The following is a 19,251-nucleotide window of genomic DNA, read 5'->3' on the forward strand; positions in this document are numbered from 1 at the left end:
TGCTCTTACCTGTCTGCTGAGTAATTACAGCCTGTGTTAAGGAAAAGAGAACAACCCCCAGCTACCCTTAATTGTGGATGTGTCGGGCTTTGTCCTTGCCCTCTCTGCTGCCCCAGCCTCATTTGCCACTCCTTGGGGCCAAGCCAGGCTCTGTGCATGCCCACGGTAAGGCAGAGGGTGAACTAAGGCCCAGGGATGGCTGGGAGGTCACAGGCATGGTCTGTCACAGACATAGACTACTAGAAGTCATCACAGTCCCAAGGCCTTTGAGCTTTTAAGAGTAAGTCTTGTTTTCATCATTGCTCTAAGCAGTTTTTACATCCCAGAGCCTGCTCTGTGACAAGGTGAAAACTACTGACCCTAGAGTTAGTATGTCAGGCTGGAAAACAAGGATTGGCCATGAGAATACACAGAAGGAGAAGAACTCCAAGAATAGCTTCATCGATCTCCTAGCTGTGCATCATTCGCACCAGCAAATTCACCTGCAAAACACAGCAGTTTTGATATAATTTATTTGTCTTGGTCTTTTTTTCTTGCATAGGCATAAATTACAATCTGTTGATTAGAAAATAAAATGAACAAAACAGTGCAGCATTTGCAACAGGCTACAGCATCAAATACAAACTTGTCTCCTGCCTGTAACCATCTGTTTCTGCAGGGCTAATTCATAACACGTGCAGGGCAAACTGAGAAGGAGGGAGAATTGAGGAGGGAAATGGAGTAAATAAGGGAAATCTGCTCTGACAGCTGTTTCACATTTCTCTTCTGCATCAGCACTAGGATTAAATACCCCTGGGCAGAGGTGCACATGCTGAAGTAGCAGTTTTATGTGCCTTCTTTTCCTCTGCAGCTCAGGAAAGTGTTGCAGAAATCCTGTAAGCTGCTGCTGGCAAGAGGCAGCTGGCCAGGCACTCGGTACAGGTGCTCAGGCTGCAGCGCAGCACGGATGAAGAATCTGGGGGATGAAAAACTGCACATAGCCTCAGCCTGCCTTCCTGGGGATCCTCACAGAGTTGGCATGGTGAGGCCTCTAAAACCAGCACTGTCCCCTACAGAAGAGCACAAACCCCCAGGGTGACCTCTGAGTGGTGGCTCCAGGGGGTTTTACCTCACAGCAGCAGAGACTTTCCAAAAGGACAGGGCAAGCTTGCCCTGTACAGCCAAGTGCTCCCTACCCCACAGCCAGCCGTTAACACTCCCTTGGAAGGAGCAGAGACCCTGTTCCAACTCCCTTCTCAGGTCCCCCTTTCTCACCTCTCACCAGCATGCCTGACTGCCCAAGAAAAAGTGATTTTGTGGTAAAAGACCCTGTCTGCCCTGACAGCCCAACCCAGAGACTAGGGAGTCAAAAGGGACATAAAAAAAGGGGTTTTCCAGCCTCATGGTTATGGCATTTGCTCCAGCAGCCGGAGAACCCCTGGGGAAGGAAGAGAGCTTCATGTCTGCTCTCTCTTCAGTTAAATACAGGAGCTGCTCTGTCGAGCCCAGGACAGGTCTAGGCATTCATAAAAGCACAATTCTGTGCATGCAGGTCACTCACAGACATGACTCCAAGGCAAGCAGGCAGCTGTAGACAAGTTTAAAATAACTTTGGCAGTGGATGCCAAGAATTAAGACTACGCTCAATATAGGAGAGAATTTATTGTCACTGGATCTGGCTGCAGCTCTGCGTTCTCCCGGCAGCGGCCTCCCAGCTTTGCAGGGGGCTCCAGGGGATAATTTTAACCTGTTCAGGCTCACTTCCCTTGCCTGGAGCAAGAAGACCCCTCCGGAAGGGATGTGCCACCATTACCCTCAACCTGTTGGTCTGGCAGGGAGGGGTGCAGGGCTCAGCACCTCTGCCTGATGCATGTCAGGGCATGCTGAAGGGAGAAACCTCTTCAGCCCCTTCCCCTCCTCTACACCCCTCACCTTACAGCACTTCAAGCAGAGAACACCAGAGCAGGACTCAAGTCACAGTGCTCTCCCCCTGCTCGCCGTGCCAGGGGAAGATGATGCCAGCATTGGACAGGGCTGAAACACTAAACATGAGCTCTTTAGCTTTCTTCCGCGCCCCCCCCCCCCCCCCCCAACAAAACACAAGACAAATATGGAGGTTGTAAATGCCAAAACCATAAGCCAAACTAAGTGTGCTGCAGGCAGCCAGGAGGTGGAGTGGCCAGATGGCCCTGGCACTCCTCAGCCTGGGGAAGGTCCCCATGCATCCTTCCTGCAGTCCCCTGCCACAGCTCGCCATCACGTGGTGAGTACAGGCAGGATTTATGTGCCCGATGCAGGCAGGACTCCCCATCCTGCTCTGGCACAGTCCTCTGCAGCCAGGGCTGGGGGAGCTGAGCAATGCCAGCGAGAAGGCAGGAGGGAAAGGAGGGAAAGGGAGTCCTTCCAAGAGAAAGGTCAGCCCACGCCAGCCATCTGCCACTGGGGACCAGGAGGTGACCAAGGCAGCCCTGAGCGCTGCAGGGGGGGGAGGCCCTGCTGCCCCCGCGAGGTGAAGCAGCATGCTGGCACCTGCAACCCCTGGGGGAGGAGGTCTCCCCTCTGTCCTATCTCCCACCCAGCAGCCCCCTGAGGGACAGAGAGTCTTGCAGAGCACCAGGGCAGCAGCTCCCGCTCTCTGCAAACAGTCACCTATACACAGACGCAGCCATGGGTGAGTGGCCCTGGCCACGTGTTGCAGTCTCGGAGGACATCTCCAGAGCAAGGAGGGCAGGAGTGCCTCCAGCACCCTGCCAAGCAGCACACCACAGAGTACCTTGTCTCCCAGGTCCAGCTATCAAGCCACTGACAACTCAAGGCCCATATTTTAAACAGCTCTGCTCATCTTATTCTAGCCTATCCTACTGTGTGCACTATTCTCCTACTAAACAAAGCTCTAGCCCTCTCTGTATCTAGGCCACTTGCCCAAGCAGCGCCATGTAATATTCTCAGGTTAAGTAGAAATTGTGTGGAAAAAGTCATTCTTCCCTTTGTTACTACAAAAAAAAATCTGCAACACCCCAACTGGAAAGCCACCCCCCTCCCCGCCCTTTAAAAAAAAAAAACAAACAACCCAAAACCACAATAAACCCAAAAGGGGAAGCAGGCAACAGGCGTTTTCAATAGCATCAAGCTTAACACCAGGGAGCCAGCCAGCCAAGGGGGCTGACAGCACCGCCAAGACCCAACGCAGCCGCCAGCAGCAGGAGGGCTCGAGCAGACGGACAATAGCACCGGGGCGGGCTCTGTCACCAACACGTGCCAAATTTCTTCCCTCCTGCTGCCCCAGACTGTTAGTTTTATGTTAATACTTTATTAATACTGTTCTATTTCCCCTCTGCCAGCCCAGCATCAGAGGTCTGGAGATCTTTACCTAAACCAACGCCAAGGCAGGAGAAATGACCCCACGTGGAGGGGAGAGACTCGCTGGCTGTGACCAGTGGCTCCTACCTACCACGGCAGCACCCAGCCAGTCACCGCAGTCCCACACACCGTATAACGCCCAAGCCTGCGTGAAGCACATCGCAAAATTACATACCCCTTTCCCAAGCCCCGGCAACATTAGGCACGCCACCAGAAAGGAGCAGGGCAACGGGAATGAGGGGCTGCGCAGACCTGATTAAAAAAAAATTAGCTTAAAAAGTTAAAGTGTCCGATATGCACTGACAAGCCAGCCTGCGCTAGGACCCACATGGGATGCTCTTGCCTTGCCACCCCAGTCCATGGAAGAGTGAAAGCCTCACCCCTTAAACGCCAGCTTTTCTCCTCCCCCAAGGGGAGCAGCTCCCTGGGGCGGCTGCTGGCACATCCCAGGATTTCTACGTGCGAAGCGGCGAACCAGACGAATCCCCCCGCCTGCTGTCAGCCTGGCAGCATACTCATCCCGCGCAGCATCTGGGGCTCAGTGCGCCGGCTCCCCATGCACGCGGAAGCGGTAGATGCAGGTGTATTCAGGGTGGCCCCAATTGCTCAGCACCCGGAGCTCCACTAGCTGATACGTGCCCACAGCATCACCCTTGGGGAGAGGGGGAAAGAAAAAAAACTGAGTCCTTGAGAGCTCTCGAGGACTCAAGACTCCAGGGGTCCCACTTTCTTCTTGGGGTCTGGTGTTCTAAAGGCAAAAGCACTTACCTCCAGGTAAAATGTTTGGATGGGGTCACCATCATGGTTGTAAGTGAACTGCCCAAGAAGGCGGCCCTCCTCTTCTCCCTCCTCCTTCAAGCCCTAGAGAGGGTCAGGGAGGCAGAAAGGGAGAACCAGGGGTGATCAGAGAGGGAGACCAGAGGTGATGAGTGCACCCAAGGCAGAAGAGGGAGACGGAGGCACAAGCACACTTGGCCCCTGCTCCTGCTCTTCCAGGCCAAAACAGACAAATGGGGACAGGGGCCAGTGGGAAGGAATGGGGAGGGGAAAAGACTGAGAGTTACACCTATGCAAACCCCTCTCTCCCAGTGTCCCGCAAAACCCTTCCTGAAGCACAGTGCTCCCCTTCTCCCCACCAGTACTGCTGTTTCCTTCTCTTCAGGTTAAGACCAACCCCCCCAGAGCACCCTACAGTGAGGTATGGGGCTCTCTAGCCCTCCCCTCCTGCATTCCTCCACCATGGCACCCTCCCACCATGTCCCCCAACTCCTCCCTAGGGTCCAGGCAAGGGTACTCACATAAACAGTGAAGTCCTTGGGGGCACTGGGGATGGTGCCCTGGGGCGAGAGGGCTTTTGGGATGTGCTCCAGTGTCACGGCTGTGGGGCGGATGGTGCTGGAGAGGCGGATGATGGCAAAGCCCTGGGACCCACGAAATGCCCAGCAGTTCCCGGGGTTGACGTCTGGCTATGAGCGTGGGAGCAAGACACCAGCAATGTTATCACCACCAGTGCCATTTTTCTCCCCTCAACATCAGCCTGGTCACTTGCTTAGAGCGACATCCCAATAAAACCCACCAAACCCACAAGAGAACCAGTCCGGCCAGTCCTCCCCACTCACCCCATCATTGGGGTCTCGCCCTGAGGGTGCCCACCTGCAGGATGACACGGGGGGACTGTGAGTGGTACCACAGGGGGATGCCAAACAAGCTCAGCAGCGCTGTCCGTGTCTCATAGGTCTCCGAGCAGCGGGTGTTGATGACGCTGGCCCCTGACACGGAGAGGGGACAGCAGCAGGTAAGCTGCATGCCAGCACCCCATCATCCCCTCCCCAGGATGTCTGGCTCATCCCAGGTGGGTGAGTGTCCCCCACCACCTACCTGCTGACTCCAGGGCGTAGTCAACCATCCCCACACGGTCCTCACTGTAGCGCTTCAGGGCCTGGTCCACGATGAGGTGTACTTGCTGCAGCGGGAGCAGAGGGTACAAGAGGGGTGAAGGGCCAGTATGAGTGTCCTGGCCCCCACCCACCTCCACCCTGCAGGGACTGAAAGAGACCGAGGACCTTCCCACAAAACAGCCGGGGGATGAATCACCGTGGCAAAAATGAGAGGACGCACATTTGGCTGGGAAGCCTCGTTAAGAGGTTGCTAAAAATACCCCTCGACAAGAGGAGCTGTGCAACAAAGGGGCGGCACCCAGGCACACTGGGCTTGCCTGTCCCCATCTCAAAAGAGGGGCTAGCCTCAGGGGAGGAGTATCCCTCAGTGGGTACCAGACACAACCAGACAGCCCACCCATGTCTCCCCAGCATCATCTGCTGGTCCCTCCTGCCCCATCCCACAGGATCAGTGGGAGCTCCGCAAACCTGGAAGAGGGAGAGCTGGCTGGAGCATCCTTCTGGAGCCCAACCCAGCCCCAGGAGCTGCTATAGTCTAAACTTTATGGCATGCACAAAGCTTGTGCAGACTGTGGGGACTGCTAATCCCAGCTTGATCCCTCCCCCTCTGCTACCTCCACAGGGAATTGCCAACAACTGTTTCCAAAGCAAGCAGACTCATTTTTTCCCTTGCTGTCATTCTGCTGAAATGCTTTGCCCCAAATGACTTGGTGGTGCTGCTGAAGCACAGGAGTAAGCAAGATGCTCAACCCGTAGAAACCTTTCTGGTACCTGCCGTGCCCTCTGGGTGAAAGATGCATGAGCAGAAACTTGGATTTAAGACAGCAAGAGCCCTGCAGGAGTGCCGAGATCACCACCTGTGACGTCTGCCAGAGCAGGGCACAGGCACAGCCCAGGGCAGGCTGGCAGCAGAGAACAGATGAGGGAGTTTCAGGGATGCTCTTGCCAGGTGGGATGTGAGCCCAGGATCTATGTCCCAGCTGTAAGGGCTGTCCCCACGGCTCTGCTACCTGCCAGGCACACGTGCCAGCCACCCCCCGCACACACACAATGGGGCACAGCCCCCAATCCCACACCTGTGGTCACCATCATGTCCCTGGGGCTCAGGCCAGCACTCACCTCCTCTGTCATCCCTGCAGTCCCCCCTTGCCGCAGGGCCACTCCAATACTGGCCTGAGCATCCCGTGCCGACAGCCTTCGGTCCTCCAAGACTTTGGCCAGGATCTTGTGCTCCAGGGCCTGAAGCTCTGCTTGCAAGTCTTCCCGCTGGAGGACAAGGCCAGCAGCACCATCCCGCTGGGACCGCGACAGGAACCGACTGACCCATGCTGGGAACTGTGCTTCCACCTGAAACAGTGGGGACAGAGCTCAGCCCTGGGGCAGGGACCCTCATGCCTTCCTCTGCCAAACAGGATGGGGAGCAGGGACTCACGTCAGCCCGCACTGCCTTCAGCTGCTCCAGCAACCCCTCCATGTGCTTCCCCATCACCTCCTGGTCCGACTTGAGGCCCGCCAGCTCCCTTCTCAATGCTGCCACCTCCTGCTCCAGCTTGTCCACCTCCTGCTGGAAGCTCCCCTCCACGGAGCTGTGCCAAGAGAAAGGCAACAAAACCTTGCACGGACAGTCCCAGCTTCCCTCTGCAAACTGGGAGAGGAGGTTCATCCCCCATCGCGAACGCTCAGCCTCATCTCCAGCCTCAAAGGGCTTTAATTCCTGTGGCAATGACCTCTTCTACTGCATCCCACGGGAAAGCATCCCCAGCTTGCCCCTCAGCTGAAAGGCCACGTTCCACACAGTGATATAAAATGATAGTGGCAAAGGCCATTTGCAGCAATCACCCTTTGAGCCCTGCTGCCAGCCAGGGCACTTGCTTGTTGACATACCCTTGTTATGCATCCCTCCTTTCCTCCAAAGATTGTACCTCTCAATCTCTGCTTTGGTCCGAGCAAACCAGACCTGGAAACCCCCCCTAAGCCTGCTGTGGGGATTTCACCTGCTACCCGCCTGGCCCTAACAGAGCAGCAACTCTGCCCGGACAGCCAGCGTTACCTCTGCCACTCCGAGTTCAGCTCCAGCAAGTGCGCCTCCATCTCCTGCCAGGAGAAGGGGAAGGGTGTGATACCTGTGGTGAGGATGTCCTGCCCAGGTACCACCACACGCTCGTCCCCTTACCTGAGAGGCTTGTGCCATCTTCCCCAGGCGTCCATCTAAATCCCTCTGCACCTGGGCTCGGAGGGCATCCAGCTCACCCTGCAGGGTGAGAAACGGGGGAACATCAGAGCCTGGCCCTGCATGCCCCCATCTCCCCACATGCCTCCCACACCCCTCACCTGGAGGTGGTTGGTCACATCGGTGCGGAGATGCTCCTTCAGCCCTGCGTCCCGGCGGCTCATCAGCCCCTCCAGCAGCGTGAGGATGTCCCCTGGGGGCGGCTCTCCCCCTGACGCCACTGCTGCTGCCCCCCGCTGCAGCTCCCACTGTGACACCTCGGCCTCCAGCACCTCAAAGCGCTTCTCCAGGGCCTGGAGGCGAGTCAGGAGCCGGTGCTCCCCCCACAACCCCTGTGGTGGCAAAGGCAGGGCACGATGCAGCTCCCTGGGGAGGTGCTGATCCCCAGGGGGGCCACCTGCTCTAGAGAGACCCCTGTGAAAGGGGACCCAGGCCACCGGTCCCCAGAGTCAATGGCATCTTACTTATCTGCTGCTTCCCCCCTGCTCCATCCCTGGGACACCCTGAGACTGAGATGGCCAGAAGCTGGGGGAGCCATTTCCACTAGCATGAAGCCACCACCTGCCCCATCCTTCATGACTTCCCCATCCCCTGGGAGGGCTCCTCCAGCCACAGACCACACTGTCCTGGCTCTCCCTGCAAGGCACCCACCCCACCTGGGCCACTGCCGTGCCTTTGCCAAGGCTTACCTGGTCCAGTGCAGTCAGGTCCCCTGCCCCAGACACATCGGAGGAGGAAAGCTTTCCAGCTCCCCACCACGGGAAGGTGGGGAGGCTAAGTGTTGCCAGCCCGTACGGGTAGAAGTACCAAGCTCCTGGGCATGCAGGGGGACAATATGGTTAAAACAGCAGGCTGGTAACAGGCCACAGTTGGCGGTACAGGGTGGACGTGCAGAGGTGTATCGCCTGGGGTTACTGGGAGGCAGATTACAGGGGTGCAGATGCACCAGGGTACCAGGAACCACAAACACTAAGCTCAGGGCCATCCCATCCCATCCTATCCCCTGGGTACAGCAGTCAGACACTCTGCACTGCCCCAGATCTCGGGGGAACACATTGAGCCAGGCCGACTCACCGTAGGCAGCAGCAGTGAGGAGCAGGAGGAGCAGCAGCAGAAGCAGGGACCTCTTCAGCCACGGGTAGCGCCTAGAGCATGGGGAAGAAAGAGGTTTCTGTAGGACTGCAGCACCTTCCCCCACTGCAGCGCTCCTCTGGATGGGGGCCAGAGGGACAGCAAAGCCTGGCCAGGCTTCGGCACGAGACACCCACCCAACACATGCCAGGCTCTGCGGGGCACCCCCTCTCCGCAGGTGCTGTGGGATTTCCCCATGCCTCCCCCATCCCAGTGTCCTGCCACCACGCTCACCTGGAGAAAGGGACGCTGCCCAGGCGGGGAGCTGTGCTGGTGAGGTGGTGCCAGGCAGCCACTAGCCCGAAGAACAGCCACCCCACGAACCGAACTGCCGGGAGAGAAACCAAGCCTCAGGCGGAATCCCAGCAGAGACGTCCCCTCTGTCCCCAGGGATGTTCCCACAGGGGCATAAAACCCCTCTAACTGATCAGGGAATGGCACACACACAGCATGTGGGGAGTAGAGATGGTGGCAGGGAAGAAAGGTGCTGCTAAAAACTGCCCCCACCAGCCCTCCACTCACCGGGGGAGGTGAGCACCTGCCAGAGAAAGGAGCCCACCCGGGAGGCCACGGTCCTCAGCCCTGACCCGGAGCTACTCTGGCCTGAGTAGAAGTGACCTGCAAAGGAAGAAGTGAGGCAGTAAGTCACCAAATGGAGCCTGCCTGCATCCCTGTGCATCCCCCAGGGTGAAGGCTTTGCACGGGGGGTGGCACGCAGCGGGGCTGGCAGCACCCTGGGCTGGTCCCCTTGGGGACATCTCCCCCAGCATTCCTGCTACCGCGGGAGGCTGGTGCATCCCTACCGGCGTAGTCATCTTCTGAGGAGTACCCAGACGAAGAGGCGTAGGTGTCGTATGTCTTGCTCTCCAGCAGCCCATTGATCTTACTGGACTCAGTGTCCCCGGTGCCTCTTCTCCTCCTGGTGGAGAGCTCCCCACCTGCCCCCATAACACAGAGTCACCCCCTGAGAAACCACCCACCACCACCCCCAAAGGGAACAACCCAGTCAAGTGGCCTGGGGGGCTGCCCCAACATCCCCCCCCAGTGGCCAGGGAGGTCCCCAGCTGCTGGGGGAGGAGGAAGGGCTCACCCCAGTATGTGCTGCTGTCCAGGGCATCATCCAGCATAGAGCTGCCCAGGGCGGCAAGGCCCCGGCTGCCCCCCAGGTAGGACTCACTCATCAGAGACTCGCTGTAGTAGGAGGTTTGGGTGCTGGGGGCAGGGGAGAGGCGCTTCGTGCTACTCGATTTCCTCCTGATCATCCTGCTGGGGACAAGAACGGGCTCATCAACCACACGTGGTTATGGCACGAGGGCAGGTCACAGCGCACCCATGGGAGAGAACTGGGGAATCCCAATCCCTCGGCCGGCGTCACTTCCCTCCCCCCCCCCCCCCCCCCCCCCCCCCCGCCGCTGTACCAGATGGCAGCAGGTTTTGGAGGGTGCAAGCGCTGCTTTGCGCAAGGCCCTCTCGCCCTTCCCCGGGCGGCTGCCGGCGCCTCTTCCGCTCACACCGCTGCGGTTTTCCGGCCCAGCGCACCTCCCGCCCGGCACCGAGCCGGAGGCGGCGGGGAGGAGGCGCAGCCCGCCCGAACTGCCCACGGCAGCTCCTGGGCCGGGGGGGCACGCAGGGCACCGGGGTGGGCACAGCCAGTGCCAAGGCGGCCGGCAGCCAGGCGGAGCTCACCATCACGCTCGCCTCTGCGGGCCACCCTCGTGTCCCACCCGGGAGGGTGCCCAGGCCGTGGTGCGGGATGGAGCGTCCTGGCTACCTTTGGGGGGGGCACCCCGCCCCCCTGCACCCCACTAACCTGCCAGTGCTCTCCTTGAAGGGGAGCTGTTGGCCCTCCAGCAGAGAGCTGCCGCTGCTGCTGGTCGTGGCATCGTCGTCCCCGGGGTAATAGCGGGTGGTGACGAGGCGCTGGCTGCGGCGGGACATGGCGGCGGCGCGGGGGGGCACGGGTCACCTGGTGGGGGGCCGGGCAGAGAGGAGAGTGTCAGTGGGAGGGGACCCGGGGGGGGGGGCCACCCCTGCAGCAGGGGTCCCGGCACAGACCGAACCCCCTCCCGCGCGGGCGGCCGTAGGGTGCCCGGTGGGGCGGGGGGTGCTGCGAGCCCGCCGGGAAGAACGTGCTGCCCCGGGCCGTCCCTGCCGCCAGCGCGGCCGCCTCCCCTCATAGGGTTATAAACCCCTTTCTCCCCCCCCGGGCCACCCACCCGCGCGTGGGGCCGCTGCCCCGCCGAACCCTCCGCACCCCCCCGGCGCAGCTCATCTCCCCCCCATAGGAGCCGGCCGGACCGCCCGCCCCCCCGCCAATCCCGCCGTACCCGCGCCCCACGCAAACCTACCAGCAAATCGCGTAGAGACCCCCCGTCCCTCCCTGCTCCGCCACTGCTCCGCTCTCTTTTGTTGTGCAGTGGAAGGCGGCCCCCGCCCCCCCCGCCCCGCCCCGCTGCAGCGCGCGCGCGCGCCCGCCGGGGCCGCCGCCGCGGGGGGGGGCCACCCCCCCGCCGGCCTCTAAGGGCCTCTTCGGTATCCCCTGCTTTGTTATCATCATCGTTATCATTATCGCTATTGACATTTTTATTATTTTATTTTGCTTGGTTTGGTTTTATTTTATTTTACTATTACCATTATCATCTGGGGGGGGCAATAAGGACTGTCCCTACCCCATCCTCACCGCCTGGCTGCCCACGGGGTCACCAAACGCCCCCGTCCCTGTGCCCACCAAGGGCACCGGGCAGGCCCCTGGCAAGTCCCATGGGGTGATGCCGGCCCAAAATGGGGGCTTCCAGGTGCAGGGCTGCACCCCGGCCCCATTTGGGTTTTGCCGGGGCGGCTGGTTTGCCAGCCCTGGTGGGGTGGGAAATACCCAGCACGATGGCACGGCCGAACCCATCCCCGTGGCGAGGGCAGCCCCACTCGACGCCCATGCACCCACGCCGCCTCGACCGGGCGGACGGGTTCTGCTGCTCCGCGGGCCCACGGCCTCAGACACCCCGTTACCATCCCTCTCCCTCCACGGGCGGCCGGGCCGGCTCAGCAGCGGGGCGCGAGCCAAACCTGGCTGCTCCCGTGGGACCTTGAACGCGTGGCGACACAACCAGGACCTTGTGCAAACTGGCTGGGCTGAGAAAACAGCCGCCCTCCCACAGCCCGGTTTCTAAATCCGACAGCACCTCGGAAAAAGATTTGCCTGGGGGGGCTAAGCAGGGGCAGGGGGGAACCAGCCGCCTGCATCTGGAATGGCCCTGCTAGCTTCGGGTATGGCAACAAAAAGGCATTTATAGAAAGAGTTAAAAAATACGAAACTGGCAGAAGGGGAGTAACCTGTTGCAAAACAGCCCCCAATTTCCTCCCCATGCCTGGGTTTGGTGCACAGGCCGGGGCAGCCGCAGGAGGACATGCCATCGGTGTTGGGGGGGGCACACAGCAACAAACCCCGATTTAGACTCCACAGCCCGTTGTGTAAGGCAGACAGATCCTCTTTGTCTCTTTTTTTTTGCCTGCCTTTTGAGCCCGTTTTTAATTCCGGCCTAAACGTCCGCCTGGCTTTTTTCCACAGCAGCTCTGTCTCCCACTGCACCAGTTGCCTTTTTTCATCCTTTCCTGCGACTTCTCAGTGTTCTGTGGGTGACCAGCCGGGCTGGAGGACATCTCTCCTCCCCAGTGGCACCTTTGTCTCTGGCCATGCTGATACCGACCCTGTGCCCCGTCCTGGGGACACTGGAGGTGGCCCTGATGGCACCTCCCCAGGCTGACTTCACCCTGCCACGGATTAACCCCTGTGGGAGGCTCAGGGGATAAGCTGGGTGCTGAGCCACTGGGCACTAAATAGGGTACACAACCCCGGGTCAATCTGTCCCCTCCCCTTGGGAGGCACTTTTTCAGTCAGAGAGGGAGCCAGCGGTGGTTCCTGGGGTATTTAGGGGGGTGTTGGGGGGGGGGTAGGGTTTGTCCCCCCTTGCTGCACCCCCAGTGCCGTGGTGATGCCAGAGCCATGGGTGTTTTCGGGTGGGTGTGGGAAGGACAGGGATAAGCAGCGAATGGCTGGGAGCTTGTGCCTCAGTTTCCCCACACCAGCAGTGGGGGGTTTCAAGCTTTCTTTCTGGGGGTGACCAGAGCATCGCTGTGCTGGGGAGGTGGGGCAGAAGGAGCTTGCCAACTGCTTGAGTTTGGCAGCTCTTGGTGGGGAAAGGTAGGAAAAATCCCTACCCTTTCCTAAAAGGCTTTGGAGGGCTGAAGTAACACGTTCAGGCACACAAGGACGGGTCAGGGCTGGGAGAGCAGCCCTGGTGGGGGAGATCTCAGCTCACGTCTTCTCCACTAGGCCAACCTTTTTATTTAAATACCCCCCACCCCGTCCCGGCTATCCTCACAGCCTGCTTTCCTGGTGCATCATACCGCTGGCTCCAGACACTGCATGGAGTCAGAGCTACACGCCAGCCCCCGTAGCACCCTCAGCAGTGCACCAAAACACCCCAACCCAGTGGAGTACCGAGACATCCCCCATCACACCCGTGACCCCACATCATCCACCAGCACCTTGTCCGGGTGGGCTGCCACGGCCAGGCAGCGTCCCACTGCCGCCAACACCTTCCCCAGGCGACGGTCTAGCGCCTGCAGGTGGGGCTCGGCCAGGACAGGGGCCAGGGGGTCGGTGGCCAGCGCCTCCCGCAGCAGGTCGCTCAGGCGGTAGGGCTGCGTGGCCAGCAGCTGCAGCCGCAGGTAGGTCGACTTCTTGATGCTGCCGAAGATGAGGAGGGAGAGGTCTCAACCCAGGGAGCTTCTCCCCAACAGCAGCTCCAGGGCAGGCGGCGGGAGCCCCTTACCTGCAGCATTGCCGGAGGGGGGCCAGGATGGACGGTTCGTCACGCGAGTGTGTGCCAAAGCTGGGGGGGAGAAGCCCGCCAGTGGGCATCAGGGCGGCATCGCCCCGCAGCGCAGAGCTCAACGCGGGGCACATTTCAGCAAGACATGCGGAATCCTCCCATCCCTTTGCTGGAATTGCTTCCCCCACCACCCCCCCGGCTTTACCCACGGCCGTTGTCCAGGTGGAGCAGGAAAGTGTCGTTCCCAAATTTCTCAAAGGTCTCGTAGTGGTGCCGGTCCATGTTGCCTGCAGTGGGGCAACAAATTTGCCATTGGGTGGCGGCCCAGAAGGTGGGAGCAGGGACACGGAACACCCTCCTGGTGCAAGACTGAAACCCAGAGGCTGGGGAAAAGGTCTGGGGGCACCTCTAAGGTGCCCATCTGGTGGCTCTGGTTGTGGGGGGCCTCCAGGCCCCTTCTCATCCCAGCAGCACCGTGGAGGGAAAACAGCAGCAAATGGAGCAGAAGTAACAGCAAAGAGATGGCTGAGTGGCTGGGGACGGGGAGACAGGAAGCTCTCCATGTCAGATGATGGCAGGGGGGACAGCATGAGGAGGAAGGAGCAGCCCCGAGGACAGGAGAGGCAGCGCGAGCCCAGGGGAGCATCACCACTGTCCCCGGCTCCCCAGGGGCTGCACATAGGATCTTAAGCAGGAAGGTGCTTCCCATGCCCGGGGTGTTCAGCTGGGATCTCCCTGGCATCTCTCCTCTGGCTTCTGCCTGGGATGTGCCCGAATAGCACAGCCCTTCACTCTCATTTTGGCTAAGAGCGTAGCTCTTTGGCCGACAACCCTCACAGGGCATGGTACCATGGGACACGGAGCTGTTTGGGCCTCTCAGTCCTGAGGGGCCGCCACAGCCCCCAGCGCCAGCATGGTGGGGCTCACCCATAAGGAAATCGAGGATGGTCATGTCAATGAGGTCAAGGAGGCGATGGCCCCTGTTGTAGGGCGGCATCTCTCGCACCTGAGCGCAGTAGTTGGGGTTCAGCTCCCACCTGTGGGCAGAGGCCGGGGCGGGGGACAGGGCCATGAGAGTGGCCGTGGGGCAGGCCCCTGCTATCCCACGGCTCTGCTGCCCCATGCCCCCCATGCCCCCCGTGCCCTGGCTCACTCAGCCTTCTTGCTCTTGTGGTAGGAGCGGCGCCAGGGGCTGCGCCAGGAGCGGCGCTTGGCCAAGGTCTTGTCGGGCAGCAGGGTGGCCATGGAGCCCTCCAGCCGGTCCGGCTTGCCGCAGAGGGCATGCTCAGTGGAGCAGTAGTAGGAGCACTCCCCGTAGAAGCAGACGTTGCCCGCTGGCCGTGGGGACAAAACAAACGTTGACAAAGAGCAGGAAGGCAACAAGCCTGCTAAGCCCATGCAGGGTGGTCTGGCAGGTGGCTGGGTGAGAATGCTCCATGCACCATGGCCACATGCCACCAGCAAAGCAATGGCAAGGAAGGCCTTGAGGAACAGACCTCCACAGCAGGAAACCCGGCGGGAGCTGGAGCAATCCCCGAAGGGACAGTTTGCCCTGGGCAGGAGCAGCAAGCTCCAAGTGAGCTCCATGCAGGTGGCTGCAGGAGAGGATGGACAGCATGAAAGCTCACCTGGGGAGATAAAGAATGTCTTGGCCAGTTTCTTGTCTGTGGTGATGTCACGGATTTCCTTCGTTATATTGACCAAACGGCCAGAAACTGGGGGGATTCGCCGGAAATCCAGGATCCTGAAACACAGAACTTGGGACAATTTCTTGCTGACCTTGGCTGGTTTTCACAGTGAGTTATTTAAAACCGCTGTGAGATGCAGGTATCCCTTGCAACACGAAGGAAGAGGTGGGATGCAGAAGCAGTTTCTCTGCCACTTTGCTGTCATGGGAAGGCAGAGTCAGATGCCAAGCTTGTGCTCACCTGTCCAGGTGGAAGGCTGCAATCTCTGCGTTGTGCCGCTCAAAGTCCGAGAAGTAGAAGAAGTCGATGGGGGTTTCCTGGTCCCGGGTCTGCCTGGGAGGAGAGGGGAGGGTGGGGACGATGGCCATGGACAGGGTCACCCTGAGTGTGGGCTTGGCTCCGAACCACCCCTCACCTTGTGTCCCTGGTACCACTGGAGACACAGCCAGACCCAGTCTCCTCTAATCACTCCCTGCTGGGTGGTGTGGCCCCAAACCCCCCAGCCAGGCCCTCATGCACCCCCTGCTCCCAACCCAAGGGCTGGGAAGCCCTCATGGACTGGAGGGTCCATGGATCATCTTCTTTCCACCACTGGAGGTCACTACCCCATCACAAGCTGCACCCAGCCTGCTGCAAGCACCACCGGGGAAGGCGAGGGGAAGGGAACCATCCTACTCGCCTGTTTGCTGAAGCAAGGCAGCACATGAAGCATTTCTCCATTTCTCCCTCCCTGGTCTTCTCTGGCTATTCCTCACCACCTAAGGGGACTGTGAGGGTGGGGTATGGGTTTGTCCCCAGTTCTACTCACTTCATGGGCTTGAAGAGGGCCTGCCCATAATTCGGGAACGTCATGATGAGTTTAAGCTGGGTCCCGCCAGACTTCTGGACTGAAAGGGGGTACAACAAGATTGAGGAAAGTGGAGAGCAGGCAGCGGGGCAGGGGTGTGGGCAAGGGTGCAGGTAGAGAGGTAGTACCCGAGCTGACAATCCTCTGCGTGGCCAAGTCCCGGAGGAGGGAGGGCATCAGGGGGTCCTGGCGCGGGTACAGCTCGTAGCGGTTGATGCCGACGTGGAATTTGAGCCAGGCAGGGTAGGTGTCGTAAGCAGTCTTCCCTGTCGGGAGGAGCATCTCGGCTTTACTGCTGCTGACCCTGCAGTCCGACAGCCACCGCCACCCCAACAACAACAACATAGTTTAGTTGGGATGGGATGGGTCCTGTGTGCCCAGGCCTTTCCTGGGAGCCAGTGCACGGAGTGTGAGGTGGGAGCAATGCCCAGCACAAGCCCTGGATGGTGGCGAAACCCTCTGCCCTGTGCACCCTCCTTGGGGCTCCTGGCACCTGGGCAGATCCCACCCATGGCTGGTGGCCGGGAAGATCCACCTGCAGGGCTGGAGGGAGGTCAGTGTCTTCCCTTGCATTCCCCATGGAAAATCCCCAGGCTGATCCTGCTCTTCTCATCTGTGCCTTTATTTCCCTGCCGGAGCAGTTTGTCTCGTTTTTCCCCAAGGGATTAGCTCCTGGGAATACAACTGGCTACACCTCTCCACATGCTCACTGGGGATACACACATCCATAAAACGGGTGGAGGAGCAGGGCCTTCCCAGCTGCCCCCAGCACTGACCTGAACTCCCACCCTCAACATACAGTTCCCCTTAGATGGGTTTACTGCACACCCCTGCCTTCTCTGGGGGGATGAGTTTGGGTTAGCACTATCCCTTTCTGTGCCTCCTGCAAATTTGCAGTTTGCTGGCATTCAAGAGGGTCTCCTGGGAGTATCTGCCCCGGCTCTGCACCAGCACCCACTGGCACTGCAATGGGACAGTCCAGCCCAGGATATCTATAACCTAAATCCTCATTTCTCTCTCTAGGAAAATGCAGACTGTGTCCCGATTTCATCAAACCAGACCCATCTCCCATAGTTATCCATAGACGAGGTGGTGCTCAGAGACAAGGCAAATGCCTGCTTGTGGAAACCAGCTCTTAAACCAGCTTTTATTCACTCCCATTTTTAGCAGCTACCGTGTCTGGAAGGTGTGCTTTCTGTAAGAAAGCTGCTACATGTTATCAACGCTAAAGCTTTTAATATCTTCCCTCCTAATTAGAGGTTAGTAGTCCAGTGATAAAAATAGGCAGCCAGCAGCAGTGAGCTCACCATACAGTCGAGCCTAAAGAGGTCAGGCAACGTCCTGTGAAATACAGGACAGGGATGGTCTCATGGTTAGAAGTACATTGTGGGCTTTGCATCTCCAACATATCAGGAAAGGGGATAAAACTGGTTAGAAATCTGGAGTGAGGACTTCCTCATACATACAGAGAGAGACCAAAGGCTAGAGTCTGTACTGGGGAAGGAAAGGAGACAAGGAGATGACCTAAAAGATACCCTGCATAATACTATGAATAATTCAAGAGTCTCCTCTGGCTTTGCTGTGTGCTACAGGATTCTGGGTAGCAGCCCAGAAACTCAGGGCTAAGAGAGGATTTGAGGCACAAGAAGAGCACTCTCCGTAATCAGGGCCCCTCTGGGATGGGATGCTGGTCTATGAAAGGAAACAACATGTTTGCTTCCTGCCACTTGTCCCCTCAGACCCACGTATCCCCCAAAAGCAAGGCAGGGCTGAGGTCTCTCCTCACCATTCATCACTCCTGCTGCTGTGGAGGCTGAACTTCTCCATGGGGTTGACGACAAACAACTTGTCTTTCTCCGTCAGCTCCGGGACAGGGATGTTGTAAAGAGGATGCTTGAAGAGCGCTGCCAGCTTTGATCCCTTGATCTGCCCTGCATTCCCCTCTCCGGTCTGGTGCCGGACCCCCGGATCTCCAGCCCTTGCTTGCAGCCTCACTGCCTGCGGCTGGGAGCTTTTCTCCAAGGAGCCATTGCTGCCGCTGAAATCCTGAAGGATTCGCAGGCTCAGCTTTTTGGGGCCAGCCAGCATGGGGCTGCCTGATGGGACACCGGAGGCTTTTGCATCGCAGACACAGGGCCTGCGGGCTGCGGGGAGAGCCAAATCCATCGCCACGTGCACCAAGAGGGCCAAGAGCAGGAGAAAGAGGAGGCTGACTTTAAATTTCCTTTGGAAAAGCCTTTGCAGCCGGCACCGCATCCTTCCTCACCCAACACTCTCAGCAAGGGGTGGGCACCCACCTGGGGCTAAAAAAGAGTTGGTGCAGCCACAGCCTCTGCAAAAATAGGAGAGAGGTGTCCTGGATTTAGAGCATCACAGCAAAAGAGCGACCGGTGCAAGGGTAGATTCGCAGGAAAGATCTGTCACTGCAGCACCTCGTGGGGTGACACTGCCAGGCTGGCAGCAGGATGGGTCTGGAGTTTGCAGCGGGGTTTATCATCACTGATAAGAGGTGAGTTGGCACCGCCAAGGTTAGCATGAACAGGGCAAGTTCCAAATCAATAGCCACAAGGTTGGCTCAGGGACAGCGATGACTGCAGATAACCCCTGCACCACCCTGTCCCTCTGTGCTGTCACCTGCACGGGGCTGCAGAACGTTTCTTGGTATACAGGGCGTTAAAGTGGTTCTACACCTCTGCAGCACCCACTTTGCCCAGCACTACACAGCCCTATTCCTCACGTCCATCATATCTGCACACTTGTAATCCAGGAGAGTTTTTGTCCTGATGCTCAGCCAGAGCAGTTTTATCACCTACCCCCATCCATTCAAAATCACTCATACTCAACCCCCCTTCCAAAAACCACTCAAGTTGGGTAAAACAAAGGGAATGTGAGTATCAGCATCACTGGGAGGGGAAAAGCTGGGCTGGCAGTGTAAGGGAGGGCTGCCAGGCAGGTGAGGTTCACGGGCAGGGATGCTCCCAGGGCCTCTGGAGCAGGCAGGAGTGGGGATGCTGCCTGCTGCCTTGGGCATCAGCATGGAGGAGCAGTGGGACCCACTGAGCCCTGGGTCGGACTGGCAGCTTGTAGAGGGGAAGGGCAGCCCATTTTTACAAGAAATTAACTTTTCCAGTGACACCCAGGGACACAGAGCCGGGCCGCGTGGGCAAAAACGGTTGGTGACTTCTAGGGAGGGAACTTTTGTTTTTTTGCTAAAGGGCAGAGAAGCACAGAACTACCCGCAAGAAGCCTGGGGCCTTGGGTACAGAGTCCGAAGCGCTGTTTTTTG

General features: G+C 58.9%; 2 protein-coding genes across 4 annotated transcripts; both read right to left on the reverse strand.

Moving 5' to 3' along the window:
• Positions 1–494: 494 nt before the first annotated feature.
• On the reverse strand, positions 495–11,051 carry SUN2 (Sad1 and UNC84 domain containing 2). 3 transcript variants are annotated; one of them, XM_074826667.1, is made up of 18 exons: positions 10,947–11,051; positions 10,409–10,564; positions 9,689–9,861; positions 9,402–9,536; positions 9,121–9,216; positions 8,833–8,926; positions 8,542–8,612; positions 8,157–8,281; positions 7,569–7,799; positions 7,411–7,488; positions 7,288–7,331; positions 6,670–6,823; positions 6,357–6,584; positions 5,218–5,302; positions 4,993–5,108; positions 4,638–4,805; positions 4,108–4,200; positions 495–3,991 (listed from the first exon to the last, which is right to left on the reverse strand). In XM_074826667.1, exons 2-18 carry the CDS (start codon positions 10,534–10,536, stop codon positions 3,878–3,880), a joined length of 2,133 nt encoding a protein of 710 aa, XP_074682768.1. In that variant the 5' UTR covers positions 10,537–10,564; positions 10,947–11,051; the 3' UTR covers positions 495–3,877. The 3 variants fall into 3 exon arrangements, with proteins under 3 accessions (XP_074682768.1, XP_074682767.1, XP_074682770.1); XM_074826666.1 differs by having other exon boundaries at positions 9,689–9,864; XM_074826669.1 differs by lacking the exons at positions 495–3,991; positions 4,108–4,200; positions 4,638–4,805 and having other exon boundaries at positions 4,959–5,108; positions 9,689–9,864.
• A 2,059-nt stretch (positions 11,052–13,110) lies between these two features.
• LOC141923753 (extracellular serine/threonine protein kinase FAM20C-like) lies at positions 13,111–18,299 on the reverse strand. Its single transcript, XM_074825378.1, has 10 exons — positions 17,752–18,299; positions 16,094–16,269; positions 15,927–16,005; positions 15,359–15,451; positions 15,059–15,174; positions 14,584–14,764; positions 14,358–14,467; positions 13,636–13,717; positions 13,431–13,490; positions 13,111–13,345 (listed from the first exon to the last, which is right to left on the reverse strand). Exons 1-10 carry the CDS (start codon positions 18,219–18,221, stop codon positions 13,111–13,113), a joined length of 1,602 nt encoding a protein of 533 aa, XP_074681479.1. The 5' UTR covers positions 18,222–18,299.
• Positions 18,300–19,251: the final 952 nt, after the last annotated feature.

Source organism: Strix aluco, chromosome 5, assembly GCF_031877795.1.
Source record: "Strix aluco isolate bStrAlu1 chromosome 5, bStrAlu1.hap1, whole genome shotgun sequence".
NCBI classification, from domain to species: domain Eukaryota; kingdom Metazoa; phylum Chordata; class Aves; order Strigiformes; family Strigidae; genus Strix; species Strix aluco.

What these genes read in the sequence shown, in the direction of transcription:
- SUN2 (XM_074826666.1), bottom strand. Translation starts at nt 10,536, where the DNA reads ATGTCCCGCCGCAGCCAGCGCCTCGTCACCACCCGCTATTACCCCGGG. An exon ending in GGACAGCAGCACATACTGGG is followed by an intron (nt 9,537 to 9,688) that starts GTGAGCCCTTCC and finishes TTATGGGGGCAG; the next exon opens with GTGGGGAGCTCTCCACCAGG. An exon ending in CTCAGAAGATGACTACGCCG is followed by an intron (nt 9,217 to 9,401) that starts GTAGGGATGCAC and finishes CTTCCTTTGCAG; the next exon opens with GTCACTTCTACTCAGGCCAG.
- LOC141923753 (XM_074825378.1), bottom strand. Translation starts at nt 18,221, where the DNA reads ATGCGGTGCCGGCTGCAAAGGCTTTTCCAAAGGAAATTTAAAGTCAGC. An exon ending in AGCAGCAGGAGTGATGAATG is followed by an intron (nt 16,270 to 17,751) that starts GTGAGGAGAGAC and finishes GTCGGACTGCAG; the next exon opens with GGTCAGCAGCAGTAAAGCCG. An exon ending in GCAGCCTTCCACCTGGACAG is followed by an intron (nt 15,175 to 15,358) that starts GTGAGCACAAGC and finishes TCTGTGTTTCAG; the next exon opens with GATCCTGGATTTCCGGCGAA.